General features: G+C 42.9%; 1 protein-coding gene across 1 annotated transcript; it reads left to right on the plus strand.

Annotated features, from left to right (window-relative positions):
* Positions 1-4,741: 4,741 nt before the first annotated feature.
* LOC311239296 (serine/threonine-protein kinase NIM1-like) lies at positions 4,742-13,444 on the plus strand (the record flags this gene model as incomplete). The annotated part of the gene is made up of 4 exons (XM_084327603.1): positions 4,742-4,799; positions 6,240-6,740; positions 7,657-7,931; positions 12,692-13,444. The coding sequence occupies 4 exons, from the start codon at positions 4,742-4,744 to the stop codon at positions 13,442-13,444; spliced, it is 1,587 nt and encodes a 528-aa protein (XP_084183729.1).
* Between the last annotated feature and the right edge of the window lie 2,414 nt (positions 13,445-15,858).

Raw genomic sequence — 15,858 nt, forward strand, 5'->3', positions numbered from 1 at the left:
GAAGTGCCCCTATTAATGTAGCCTACATGTAGCCCCTTTCTAGATTCTATCGACCACAGGAAAAAGCTACATATTGTACGTTATGTTACAGCCATAGGTAATATATTGACGGAAATGTACAAGGTGTATGTATTAAAAATAAGTACATATATTACACATACAAAATCTTTTAACTTTGAATATTTTCAGTCGTGTGCAAAATTGTTTAGAGTTGTGGACGTGTGTGAGATTATGTACACAATAAATCAGCATTGTTTTTTGGTGGTGTGCCTCTTTAAGGGAAAATATTCATAATTTCATAGTCTAGATTGATTTACAATAGTATTTAACCTCTTTTTATTTTCTTCTAGTGTAGCCTTGTGGGGGGGGGGGGGGCAATAACTTCAGCAGGAATGATAATTTCCCAAAGGAGACATTGCCTCTTTGATAGAGCTCAAGTGTCCTGTCCTTCCAGTCAATGAACCCTGACCCATTAACCTGCTCATAATCATCATGCTAACATGACTGTATTGGTGTCACTTTTGATAGGATTACAATCTGCACCATGAGTCAAGTATTGTTGAATACTTGACTGTGCATAACTGTCTACTAGGAATAATAATAATAATAATAATAATAATAATAATAATAATAATAATAATAATAATAATAATAATAATAATAATAATAATAATAATAATAATAATAATAATAACTTTATTTGTATAGCACCTTTCATACTTTCATACAAATTGCTTTACATCAGTAAGAAATAAGACATAAAATCAGTGTAAAACAAGCAGCAAGAGCAAAGCATAAAGTGGGATAAAATAATGGAGATATATTAATCAAATCATATCAGAACCTCACGTTCCAATAGGCTTCTTGAACTTCTGTAATCTGTTACAAAACATGATAAAGGTCAGAGTATGCACCCAGCGAATAGTGGGGCGTGGAGATAAAAGTAAAAATAAGTAAAATAATAGCAAGGGTAAAATGAGCAGACATGTAAAATCACAGTTTTTCACATTAGGATCTAACATCCCAACAGGCCACCTTGTTTATGCTTTGATTCAGTTTGAGTCAAATAGAAAATACATGAATGATGAAATGAGCACATAAAGTGCAGACATACTATAAAATCACAGTTTTTTACAGTGCAATAAAATAGTTCTGGATTACTGTTTAACAGTTCAAAGTCGTCTTTACCTTCTGTTTGGTATCCACAGTTTTAAACCTGACAGTCTTCCCTTTTGTTTGATACCCACTTTGACCCTTCGAACCTCCCACTCAGGGCAAACCTCCCTCTCAGGGCGCAGTTCCCTCTCTCAGGGCGCTGTTCTAGGCCTGGGTGTGTCTGACTCCCACCTAAACGGACTACAACGTATGACGTATGACCGTGACGTATATCACGCCATACATACTTTATGCATACTGCACCTGTGTATACTGTATACTAACTTACTCATAGTATATATTTAGATTCTAGTGTCTATTGTAACCATGTTTATTGTAATGCACAATATAACTGATACAGACCCTCATCTGCACCTTGATTACACTGCCTACTTGCTCATATGCGTATACTCAGAGCTAGGGATGCTCAATATTGGCTTTTTTTTTACCGATATACCGATATTGTCCAACTCTTAATTTCTGATACCGATATCAACCGATATATGCAGGGTTTCCCCCCCCCCAAAAACTGAATAATTTCAGGTAATTAACATTACATATCTCTTGTTGTGTAATTAACACAACATTATGCATACTTTGACAATAAATAAAATAATAATTTGTTCTTACTTGCTTGCCTGGGTAAATAAAGGTTAAATAAATGTAAAAAAAAATCAATCATTTTTTAAATTTTTTTTTTGAAAACCGATACCGATATTTTCCGATATCACATTTTTATGCCAATATCGGCCGATAATATCGGTAGGCCGATAATATCGGACATCCCTACTCAGAGATAATTATATTGTTTACACTGCCTATTTTTACCTACTACAGAGGTTGTACCCTGACTGGAGTGATATCCCTGGAACAGTCTCTTGGGCCAAATTTTATTTCTTTGCTCATAATGTGACTCAGATCAGATTTTTTTCACAACAGTATGAACAGCACAAATCACATGGAATCTGATCTTTTCTATTCTGATTTGGACCACTTTCATGTGTGGTCCTAAATCAGATACATGTTGCAATGCGATCTCAGTCTGAACAGTCATGGGCAGGGACATGCACAGGATTTTTAAGGGCGCTTTTCGGGCGAGGGGGGGCCCTTTTTATGCTTTTTGGGGGTTTTGGTGATCAAATATTGAATATTGAACTATAATAATCAGTGCAGGAGCTCACTTATCCTTGAAAGACACTTTTATCACTGACTTAAAAGGCCCATACATCTCCATAAATGTTCAGGGGGGAGGGAATAAGTGCTTACCCTACAGACCCCAAGAAGTGCTGTAGGCCTATATTCTGTATTGTTTAATATAAATGCATTTTTTTATTTCAATCCCGATTTGTATTTGAGATTCCCAAATCCCATCGGTCTTGATTTCTTTGTGTCCCTCAATGAGTGTAATACCAGCATTCAACTGTATGCGCCACAACGGTTTCTATCATCATCATCATCACCACCCACGCTATGCATAAAATATATACGTCCGCGGAGAGGCACGCTGAGGAGGCCGTGCAAACTGCAATGGAATATGGGGCATCTCTCTCTCTTTACCTAATATTTTGATTCTATCCTGACATTTTTCAGTTGGAAGGGCAGTCTATATGCGTAACGGTAAAAAAATATATATATATATATATATTTTTTTAAAGGGCACTTTTTTATGAGGCTCAAAAGGGCAGGTGCTCAAGCACCCCTTGGGCTCTATGTGTGCACATGCCTGGTCATGGGCATCACTCTTGACATTTATCACAATGACTTATTACGCCCATCTTTTTTATTGTTAATTGTTAATGTTAAATACAATTTGGGTATTTGTTCCATTCTTGGCAATGCATAGCTCCACAAAAACACAACAGCATCATTTCATAATAAAAAGCACCTCCTAGCCTGCCCCTTACTCAAAACAATAAATACACAATATAAATAGATGGTCTGTCAATTACACATATTTAACAAGCAATACTTACAATAACATGAGAATTATTATAAAATAAGTTAACAATACAGAATTTGCATTGCCTTGTAGTCTAACTAACACATACTTTGCTTTGTTCAAACAGAAATATTATTTTTAGTTTTTACATATACTATGTGAGATTTCCATGTCAAATTGTCATCCATTATTACACCCACAAATCTAAATTAAAATACTCTTTCTATATCAATTCCATCTATAGACAGTAAAACCTTTTCATCCTTTTTTTGATTAGCAAAAACCATAAACTTAAACTTATTCAAACCATGTTTGGTCATTTAATTTACAATGCTTTCTGCCAAAACCTATTATTATTATTATTATTTTACTACTGCTGCTAGAATTTTCTTTTGCACTAAGCTCATTTTAATTACTGTTTATATTGTACATATCTTGCAGTCCTGTATATTATGTGTTGTATATTGTGTCCTATATTTTTACTTTTGTTTTATTTATATACACCGGGGGATGGGGGAACGCATTTGTATCGTTATTAGTTGGAGTTCGAATTTTTTTCTTTCTTTCTTTCTTTCTTTCTTTCTTTCTTTCTTTCTTTCTTTCTTTCTTTCTTTCTTTCTTTCTTTCTTTCTTTCTTTCTTTCTTTCTTTCTTTCTTTCTTTCTTTCTTTCTTTCTTTCTTTCTTTCTTTCTTTCTTTCTTTCTTTCTTTCTTTCTTTCTTTCTTTCTTTCTTTCTTTCTTTCTTTCTTTCTTTCTTTCTTTCTTTCTTTCTTTCTTTCTTTCTTTCTTTCTTTTTATTTATGTATTTATTTATTTTATATATTATATATGTTTTTTAAGTATGTCATTGTGGCAGGACTCAGAATTTTTACTTATCTATTGGTGATTATTTGATGGAACAATCTGAGTGGGGTGATAATTCAAACCAAGAATATTGTTAAAATCTACTGATATCCATTATGAAACATGACATAAATATCAATAGGTCTTCTTCAAAATCCAAACAAATGCTTACAGTAGCCCATCCCCCAGACTCTGACTCCAGACCAACGTGAGGATACAGTATTCACATTTACATTTAGTCATTTAGCTGATGCTTTTATCAAAAGCAACTAACAAATTGTGAACAACAAAGTAATCTCTGGCAGCTATGGCTAAGTGGCATTGTTCGTCTGACAGTGTTGAACATCAGTGCATTGTAATGTAGAGCTAAGCTCGTCAATGTCGTTATGGATTACCTGGGTCAGGTGATAGGCCTCTGTCTAGGGGTCAAACAGACCTCTATAAGACCCTGTCTTGGCTCCATGGCTTGATACAGTGGCACAGCAGAATTACAAAACAAGGAAGACCAAGGAGGAGTGTGTCCCACCACAGCTCTCCACAGAAGACAGAGAGAGGAGGATCTTCATCCAGACAGCTGGAGGCTCGTCTGTCTGGAACATCTCGAGGAGTTATATCCTAATACAATCCATGTGAACCATCTCACTGCGCTCTGGGCTCTGAGGGGGAGAATTGATATCCTCATAGTAAGAGACATTAGGGTCAAGCTTAGCAAGTGTCATTCGAGAAAGATCTTCAATAATTCAGACTCTGCCAAGGAGAGCAGAGAGTAATTTTTTGGTGAGCGGCCCAACTAACTAACCAACCATGTTTACCGACACCAAGCCGGAGAGCAACAAGAAGAGTCCAAAAGCAAAACCGCTATGTGAGTATGGGCATATCACTATACTATATCACTATACTATATCACTACTATATCACTATACTATATCACTACTATATCACTATACTATATCACTATACTATATCACTAATTCAAAGTGAGTCAGAAGATCCTTAAGAACTTCTACTCATGCACAATAGAGAGCATCCTGACTGGTAACATCAACTCCTAGTTTGGGAATAGCACCCCACACGACCGCAGCAGACTGCAAAGAGTGGCCCGATCAACTGAACGCACAATTTTAAACTGGACTTTGAAAAAGTATTTTATTCATTGCACACGTTGACAATGTCGTCATGCAGTGACACACATGCGATCGGCGGCACAGACAGATACACACTAGTGCTGTCAATCGATTAAAATATTTAATCTGATTAATCGCATGATTGTCCATATAACTCGCGATTAATCGCAAATTAATCACATTTTTTCTTTTCTTTTCTAAATCTACCTTAAACAGATATTTTTCAAGTTTTAATACTCTTATCAGCAGCCATTTAACACAAAAGGATGACCCTCATGCATTGCAAATTTGCATCAAATTCAAAACAGAGTGATGCACAAAATAACTTAAAAGAAAATAATAATTTAAAACAATGAATAAAGTGTGCATGAAATAATAGGGGAAAGAAAACATTAGGACCGTGTTACATTCACCCACACAAGGGCTGAGGAGTCAGACTCACCGCCCCCTCTCTCTCTCTCTCTCTCTCTCTCTCTCTCTCTCTCTCTCTCTCTCTCTCTCTCTCTCTCTCTCTCTCTCTCTCTCTCTCTCTCTCACTCACTCACACTTTGAGTCAGAAACAAACATAGTACCAAGAAAATAGTGGCGGTAACAGAATTGTGCGTTAACGCGTTAACAACGCGTTAACTTTGACAGCCTTATACACACACATGCAATTTTTGGGTCGCCGATAAAATTGTCCTCTCTGCGTTTGACCCATCCCGTCGTCCTTCCCCCCAAGGGCAGCCAGGAGCAGACATGGGCTGCGGTGGGGGGCCGCGCCCGGGGACCAATCCAAGTGCTCCTGTCCGTCTTCGCCAGAGACTCAGCATTAGCGATCTGTTCTGCATGTTTTTCCATTGGGTTTATCTTATTGGGAGGGGAAACCGAGCACGGGAGGAGAACATGCAAACTCCACACAGAAAGGCCTGGGAGATACCCCACCTGGGTAACTGGCGACGCCGCAACCAAGCGGGAATCGAACCCTGGACCTTCTAGCTGTGAGGCGACAGTGTACTATTATTTTCACTATACTATATCACTATACTATATCACTATATATCACTGTACTATTTCATGCTTTGCACACACACACTTTACCTTGATCCAGTAATCTTCTTAAAATATCTTCATAGACACTGCCATAAGTGCATAATATGCTTTCCCATTCTGATCTTTTCTCTCTGTCCGCGCTCCAGGGAATAAACCTCAAACGATGGTGGGACGTGGAGAGGTCCTCAAGCAGATGCCCCCAACGGAGAAGGCGAAAAGGGAGACGGGAGTGGCGGAGAACAGGGGGAACTACGTGAAGTCCACCACGGTGGAGGAGAACCGGGGGAACCACGTGAAGTCCACCACGGTGGAGGAGAACCGGGGGAACCACGTGACGTCCACCACGGTGGAGGAGAACCAGGGGAACCACGTGACGTCCACCACGGTGGAGGAGAACCAGGGGAACCACGTGACGTCCACCACGGTGGAGGAGAACCAGGGGAACCACGTGACGTCCACCACAACAGAGGAGCAGAACACGAGACAATGCAGCGTGTTCAAGGAGGCCATCTACAACCTGACGCACTCCAAGAGGGCGATGGACGATCTGGCGCATGGGCGTCGGGTGGCTTTCTACGAGCTGAGAGGGGAGATCGGCTCCGGGCACTTCTCGCACGTCAAGCTGGGCGTTCATGACCTGACAAAAGGTGAGATGTTTGACCCTTTTGTTACATGTGGCGATCTGCGGGCCATCGTAGATTTTTTCCGATGTGATCAATTTCAAGGATTTTATTAAGTGAATGCTGCTGCAAAGGCAGTTGCTTTGGTCCCAGACTAATTATTGTGTTAATTACAGCTCGATGAAATTATAGGGTAGCAGTCCCCTATAACACAAGGCATTGCTATCATCTACACTGTATAAGTAGTAGGTATATAGAAAGATTATATGCAGGTATAGTCAGACAGATATGGATATATATGTGGTATATACAGCACTATTGTACATGCTATCATACAGAGTTATGGTAATACGTAGAATATTCTAATCTGTAGATGCTTCGTCGCTATGTCATTTCCGTCCATGTAATGAGTTTACGTAATTGGGAAACATTGTGTTGCCCTGTGATGAGGCTTCATCTGACATCATCACTGTACTGGTCATGTGTCCTGGGGGTGGGGGTTCATCATGACCTGATGGCCTCTCACAGCGGACACTGGAGCCTATGGAGGTCAATGGCAACGTCCATACTTGCCTTGTCAGTCTAGTGGAGTCCAATCTAGGTCGTTCCAGATGTCAGAGGACAAGGCTAATCTCATCCAGCAACTAGATTAGACGCTAGATTGTCTTGAGCCTCCGGCCTGTGGCCTGTGTGACACACTGTACTGTAGGCTGACGACGCTGCTGACTGAGCAGATGTGGACTGATTAAAGCAAGGAATAACGAAGGGAGAAAGAAAGAAACATAGAAAGAAACATAAAGAAAGATAGATAGATAAAAAGATAGAAAGAAAGATAGAAAGATAGAAAGAAATATATAAAGAAAATGAAGCCCAGTGAACACTTCTTCATATACCATGACACCTCACTCTGTGCATCTCCTTGTCTCCTCATGTATTATAACAGAGAGAGTCGCGGTTAAGATCCTACACAAGATGCGGCTGGACAAGCAACAGGGGAAGCACGCGCTCTTCGCCTCCGAGGCCTCCTGCATGGAGAAGCTGTCCCACCCCAACATAGTGCGCCTGTACGAGGTGGTGGAGACCCCCAAGAGGCGCTACCTGGTGATGGAGTACGCCAGCGGAGGAGACCTGTACTCCCTAGTCACCACCCGGGGGCGCCTGTCGGACCTGGAGAGCAAGCTCATCTTTGCCCAGGTCCTGTCTGCAGTCGAACACATGGTGAGTCAGAGTACAGTGATTGATTGATTGAACATTTTATTAACAGATTGCAGAATGGGTACAATACAGTACGGCTCAATACACACAATTGTTAAGGGGATGCAGACCAGAGAAAGACTTTCGGGTAGGCGGGGTGGGGAGGGGGGGTAACTGTACATAGGATTATCGACTAAACCTTACTTGGTCCCAAGAAGAGGGTCTTGTGTATTATTGGGTTTAATAGGACATTTATTGTACATTGGAGGGGGTTGCATTAGGACATTTACAGGGGCCAGTTTCGAATTGCAGTCTCCCGTAGGTGCTCTTTGAGAGTGGTTTTGAAAGTGGGTAGTGATTCACATTCCTTTACAGCTTTGGGTAGGGCGTTCCACATTGATGTGGCATAATTGCGAAACGTGTTTAGTCCCTTGTTTGAGCCAAATCTGGGTTTAACATGATTTGTGGAGCTCCCTCTGGTGTTGTGATCGTGGTATTCACTGACCTTTGGGAAGTATTTTGACATGTACACGGGTACCTTAGTCGTGTAGTGTATCTTGTAGACCAGGCCCATTGCAAGTTGCTGTACTCTGTCGTCTACTCTAAGCCATCCTAGGTTGTCAAAGTGGGCAGGGGTGATTTGCATAAATTAGGAACAGTAGCGGTCCTAGTATGCTTCCTTGTGGAACACCACAGCTCACTGGGAGGGGGGGGGGGATAGGGTACCGTTTACCTCCACCATCTGTTCTCTTCCCTCCAGGTAGGATTGCATCCAGCTCACTGATAGACTATCAAAACCAATTGTTTTTAGCTTGTCAATCAGAATGGAGTGATTGACAGTGTCGAAGGCCTTTTGTAGGTCCAGCATGACCATGCCGCAGTATTTGCCCGCGTCCACCTCTTGTTTGATGTAAGTAAGTAAGTATTTATTTATAAAGCACCTTTCATACATGTCATGCAGCTCAAAGTGCTGTACACAAACATACGCATACCGTACTTTTCGCACTATAAGCCGCACCCGAACACACACATCCGGGTACAGTAGGTAGCAACGTTAGCTCTCATAACGTTAGCCAGTTAGCAGTGCCGGGTACAGTAGACAGCAATGTTAGTTCTCATAACGTTAGCCAGTTAGCAGCGCCGGGTACAGTAGGTAGCAACGTTAGCTGTTATGGTTTGTAACCGACCCCAATCGCACAACACAAGACAGGTATGAGAGTAAGCCAAAACAGGGCAAAACTTTATTATAGAACAAAAGGCGGAACAGTCCCTTTATGGGAGAACACAAAAAACACTAGAGTCAAGGAAAACTGGAAAATGCGGCACTGAGCCTTTAAGAGGCGAACAGGCTAAGGGACTAGGGCTAAAGGACAGGGCCAGGGCTAAATGTCAAGGACCAGGACCAGGGGCACTGGAGAGGGGAACAGGGGAGAACACAAAACACTAGAGTCAAGGAAATAAGGAAAATGCGGCACTGTGCCTTTAAGAGGCGAACAGGCTAAGGGACAGGGCTAAGTGTCAGGGACAAAGGCTAAGGGCCAGGGCTACGGGCCAGGGCTGCTTACAGGAATGAGGACAGGGTTCCGACGGCGGAGGCCTGGCAAGGGGACAGGGGCCCGACGGCGGGGGCCTGGTACGGAGACAGGGGCCCGACAGCGGGGGGGCCGGGCACGGAGACAGGGGCCCGACGGCGGAGGCCTGTCACGGGGACAGGGGCCCGACGGCGGAGGCCTGGTACGGAGACAGGGGCCCGACAGCGGAGGCCGGGGGGAAGAGGCGCCATCCTCCCGTGGAAATAGGGAGCGATGACGCGCCGGCTTGATGTCTGGAGTGGGAACACTGGCAACCTCCCGTAGAGAATTAGAGAGCGAAGGCGGTGTCCCACTCCAGGCACGGAGATCCTCTTCCTCCTCCTCGGGGGGGCCGGGCACGGAGACTTGACTTGACTTGACTTGAGACAGGGGCCTGACAGCGGAGGCCGGGGGGAAGAGGCGCCATCCTCCCGTGGAAAATAGGGAGCGATGACGCGCCGGCTTGACGTCTGGAGTGGGAACACTGGAAAACCTCCCATAGAGAATTAGAGAGCGAAGACGGTGTCCCACTCCAGGCAAACGGCGACAGGTGGTGATGGCTGCCACATCGTCTCACGCCGGAGACGCGGCAGGTGATGGTAACGTACAGGATGGTAACGTACAGAACTCCATGAACACAGAGTGAACACAGATACAGAACGACCCGACCAGGACTGGAAGGGAGGTCCAGGTATATAAAGCCCTCTGGGGCGCTAATCATAAACTATGACAGCTGCGTGAAGGTAATTGAACAAGAAAGTCCAAGGGTGGGGGCTGGTGAAGAGTAGAGGAGAGTAAATCATCGCAAGGGTGGGGGCTGGTGAAGGAGAGTAGAAGGCAGGGAAAAGTTCTCACAAGGGTGGGGGCTGGTGAAGAGTAGGAGGCAGGGAAAAGTTCTCACAAGGGTGGGGGCTGGTGAGGTGAGGAGACAGGGAAAGGTTGTGAGTACAGAACTAATGTTGCAGCGATGCACAGTTGTTTAACTTGGTTACTTGTCAAACATAAATTACTCTGCTCACTCCTTGTATTCACTAGGAATATTCTTGTTACAAAGATCCCCTCAATTTTATATAACAATTTATCAATAAGGGGAGGTTGGGTAGGAGGGGTGGGTGGGGGACACTGTACACCTGTACAAACAAAACTGTACATTGGAATATTGACAAGACCATACTTGGTAATTTACTGTACATTGGAGGGGGTTGTGTTAGGACATTTACAGGGGCCAGTTTCGAATTGCAGTCTCCCGTAGGTGTTTTTTGAGAGTGTTTTTGAAAGTGGGTAGTGATTCACATTCCTTTACAGCTTTGGGTAGGGCGTTCCACATTGATGTGGCATAATTGCGAAACGTGTTTAGTCCCTTGTTTGAGCCAAATCTGGGTTTAACATGATTTGTGGAGCTCCCTCTGGTGTTGTGATCATGGTATTCACTGACCTTTGGGAAGTATTTTGACATGTACATGGGTACAATGGACTGTTGACCAATGGCAAACAAGGTTTATAAACAAGGAAGTCATCCCGCTCACGTTGTACAAGATCCTATATTGTGGCTTATAAGCACTTGTGAAATGCCTCCTGTCCAATCAAAATGTGTGGTCGGAAATACATGTTGTATGAACCATATACATATATAAAGGCTAGATGACTCACCCACGCTGCTGGCCAATGGAGACCGACATTGCCACGTGGCGGCCATCTTGCCACAGGCAGCACGCCCACTCATAACATGAATGTCTATGGTGCATGTATTGAAATAATAATAATAATAATAATAATAATAATAATAATAATAATAATAATAATAATAATAATAATAATAATAATAATAATAATAATAATAATAATAATAATAATAATAATAATAATAATAATAATAATAATAATAATAATAATAATAATAATAATAACTTTATTTATATAGCACTTTTCATACAAGATGCAGATAAAATAAAAATAAAACAATGAATAATAACAGATTAAAAGAAGAACATAAAGTAAACCACACAGTCTAAAATCACAAGTAAAGAAAATGGATAAAATCGATTATTAAAGAAAAATTATAAAATATAAAAAGAGTTGCTAATTAAAAGCAATATTACAAAGGTATGTTTTCAACTGTCATTTAAAAATGTCCACTGAGCCAGCCTCTCTAATACTTTTTGGGATTGTGTTCCACAGCTGTGGTGCATAGAATTTAAAAGCAGATGCCCCAATTTTCCTTTGGGGCACCCCAGGAACGATTAAAAGACCAGCTGTGGAGGACCTTAGGGCTCGTGAGGGAGGGGACATAAAAGGACAGGAGATCGGAAATGTACGAGGGTGCTAAATTGTTAAAGGAAAACTCCAACATTTTGGGAAATTAGCTTATTTAACATCTTCCCTGGAGTTAGACAAGAAGATACATAACTTTTTTGTCTCTGTGCGTGCATTTTAGCTTTGGGAATAGACGCTCCGTTAGCATAGCTTAGCTTCATCACTGGAAGTGAGTAGGGGCCGGAGCCTTACAGTGCCTTACAGTGTATTGCAAGGTCTGACATTGACCAAACTTGATATGCATGACCTTGGTGGGCTCTAGGTCAACTCCTGAAAAGGGGGTCAATGTCAGACTTTGCAATCAAAAGTTAGGGGGCTAATAACCCTTGCCATAATTTCAGTGTGCCCCCTAACTTTTGATTGCAAGGTCTGACATTGACCCCCTTTTCAGGAGTTGACCTAGAGCCCACCAAGGTCATGCATATCAAGTTTGGTCAATGTCAGACCTTGCAATACACTGTAAGGCACTGTAAGGCTCCGGCCCCTACTCACTTCCAGTGATGAAGCTAAGCTATGCTAACGGAGCGTCTATTCCCAAAGCTAAAATGCACGCACAGAGACAAAAAAGGTATGTATCTTCTTGTCTAACTCCAGGGAAGATGTTAAATAAGCTAATTTCCCAAAATGTTGGAGTTCCCCTTTAAGAGCTTTAAAAACAAGTAGAAGGACTTTAAAATCAATTCTAAAAGATACAGGGAGCCAATGCAACGCTGCTAAAACTGGAGTAATAAAATAACCATAGCTTGCAAAAATGTCAACCGATTTTCAAACGGTTTGGTCAAAGATGTAGTTATCATACTCCTGCAGTGCAGGATCATTGATGGAAGGTCTCCCTTATGTATTTCAGTCCTATTATCTGGTGAAGTAATACTGTCTCGTATCTCTTCTCTGTCTTTCCAGCACGATAAGAACATCGTCCACAGAGACCTGAAGGCAGCCAACGTCTTCTACACGACCACCCGCTGCATCAAAGTGGGCGACTTCGGTTTCAGCGCCGTCTGCCGCCCGGGGGACGTCCTCACCACCTTCTGCGGCTCTCCTCAGTACGCGGCGCCTGAGTTGTTCAAGGACAAGAGTTTCGTCGGTCACTACGCCGACATCTGGTCTCTGGGCATCCTGCTTTACTTCATGGTGACCGCCAGCCTGCCGTTCACCGCTCCCGACATGCGGAAGCTCAAAGCCTGCGTCCTGCACGGCTCCTATTCCATCCCCGCCCACGTGTCCGAGCCCTGCCGGCAGGTCCTGAAGAGCGTCCTCAGGTTCCAGCCGGCCAGTCGTCACAGCGTGACGAAGATCATGGCCAGTGATTGGCTGAAAGGCGTGGAGTATCTCCAGGCTTACCCAGCCTCCCAGCTCATGCCCGGCCACCTGGCCGAGCCTTGCGACTGCGCCCTCAGCTCCGATGAGCTGGACGTCAAGGCGGCGCTGGAGGAGCTGGGCATCGCCGACATCCACCTCCTCAGCAACAAGTATCCGGGCCTGAGGACCCCCATCACCGGGGCCTACCGGATCCTGCTGCACCGCATCCAGAGGAGGAAGCACGTGGAGGCCGTGGGCTACAGCACCATGAGTTCCGAGGAGTCCAGCAGCGTAAGGAGCTTGAGTCCGGGGACGACATGGGTGACGGATCAGCTGTCGTCCACCCTTCTGTAGCCTCGTGTAGATGGAGGGATAGTCATTATCTGTACATGAGGCAGGACAATTACTGCTCAAATGACCGTGACAGCCTTTTCTCCACTGCTGTAATCATTTGGCTTCTGTCAAATCCATTCTGTGCGTGACAGATATATTTGAGTGAGTCAGAGATTGTTTTTGATAAGGTAATGGAATGTGAAAGGAAGCATGGTGGTGGAAACGTGTGATTTCCACCAACTAGACCACATCGGGGATTTAGCTATTCTCCAAGACGGTAGAGCATCATCCAGATAGATGGAGACAAGAGATAATGGAGCCACAGGGCCTGCCTTGTTTATTCAGTGTTATTTTTTTTAAACATTCAGGGATAGGCCTACTATAATTATATATTTCTACAAATACATATTTCTATAAATATGACATGCCATTTTATTTAAAAATAAAAGTAAATAATTATTAAATAATGTATACTGTATACTGTAATTGTCTCTTTTTTGTGTTATAAACTGAAAACCTATAAATAAAGTATATAAAAAAAAACTATCTATCATGCCTTGTGTTGTGCAATGTAACATATTGTATTTTTGATAACCATAGCGGTCATGTATTTCATTTCAGATATGAGGAAGAATTATATTACTGTTTTGTTAAAGGAAATGCAACATGCAGGATATTGTGGACAAAGTATAAACAAGGGACCTTTTAGGGACCAAATTAGGTCCTTTATTAAGTCCTTAGCCTCTTAAGCCCGATGGGTCTGGTACCGGTCCCAAAATGACATTACATCATAAATCAATCTCTCTAGACTGTACATAATGTTGAATTTTTTTTCTCCAAATGTATCGAAGAGTAAAGACCATAATCCTGTCAAGACAGCAGTCATAGTGTATATTTTCAACAATACGTTTGTTTACCAATAGGGTAAAGTGTTATTAGTGTAGAAGGGTGGATTATCCCTGCTTATGGGAGTAGTAGTACACAGCCACCTGGTAGCAGGATACTATAGAATTGGATCTATATGTACCCCTGTCTTTGGCCCGGAACGTCGTTCTGGAGGGCGTGCAGCAGGAGTGGATGGGGCCCAGGATTTACTAACCTGGGGGATGGTACTCTGGTCTCCCTCGCCTTCCAAGGCGGTCAGCAGTAGCTCCCCACACACTCTCACTTCCCCCAGTACCTCCGACAGCCCTCCCACACCCGGTGACTGTCAGTTCAATAGTGTTATTGGGCTTCCCTTTAAGCAATACTTTTCCTTGACCACCTGTATAGACCCTTTAATTAATGTGCTGCGAATGGGGTGGAAGGGTTAAATAGTTATACCAGTCACAAGTATTTACCCAGGGGTTAGGTTAGCATATATGGAGGAAACAGACACACACACAGTGCTCCCAATTCTGTCTACTTTATATGAAGCCTGGTCAGTTTATCAGTTACAAGTTGTACTTCAGATTATTCAGATAGCACATATTCATAAACGGCACCGGGTGCTCTCACTGGTAATGTAGGGGAACACTATTCCCATCATAGGCACCGCGTGCTCAATACATTAATAATAACCCCGCTTAGATTAGGGGAGACCCAGGCACAAAGTAGATGATATGCAAAATCTGCATATGGCTCGCTGATAACAAACTATCATTACACATGGGCAAAACAGAGTCCATTCTCTTCGGTTCAAATAACAAACTCAGCAAGACCGACGGATTCTCAGTTACGGGTGACAATATTGTCACAAGGAAAGACGAAATTACCTACCTGGGTTCCATCCTAGAGGCAAATCTTTCCTGTGACAAAATGGCATCCAATGTAATAAAAAAAGTCAACCAACGAACTAGATTCTTGTACCGGATCTCCTCTCTGGTAAACAAGAATACCCTGAAGACTCTGGCAGGAGCACTCATTCAAGGGTACTATGACTATGCGTGCACCTCATGGTACCAAACCACTACACCAGAGGAAGCTCAACAAATCATGTTAAACCCAGATTCGGCTCAAACAAGGGACTAAACACGTTTCGCAATTATGCCACAACAATGTGGAACGCCCTACCCAAAGCTGTAAAGGAATGTGAATCCCTGCCCACATTCAAAACCGCTCTTAAAGAGCACCTACGGGAGGCTGCAATTCGAAACTGGCCACCGTAAATGCCCAAAACCCCCACCACCTCCTAATAGACAGTCTCCTCACCACCGCATGTATATATTCCCTCCCCGCCGTATGTATATTTCCCTCCCACCCACCCACCCCCTCCTAATGTACAGTCCCCTCCCCATCATATGTATATACTCTGTCAGGATCTAGGGGTAACAGTACTGTATATTTGAATACCGTTATGTCACAAATGTATCAGTACTAAATACCTATATGTCCCTATGCCATAAATGTCATGTATGTTGTGTATGTCATAAATGTCTATATGAATTGAAAATGGG

Source organism: Notolepis coatsorum (assembly GCF_963971535.1).
Source record: "Notolepis coatsorum genome assembly, chromosome: 13".
Lineage (NCBI taxonomy): Eukaryota > Metazoa > Chordata > Actinopteri > Aulopiformes > Paralepididae > Notolepis > Notolepis coatsorum.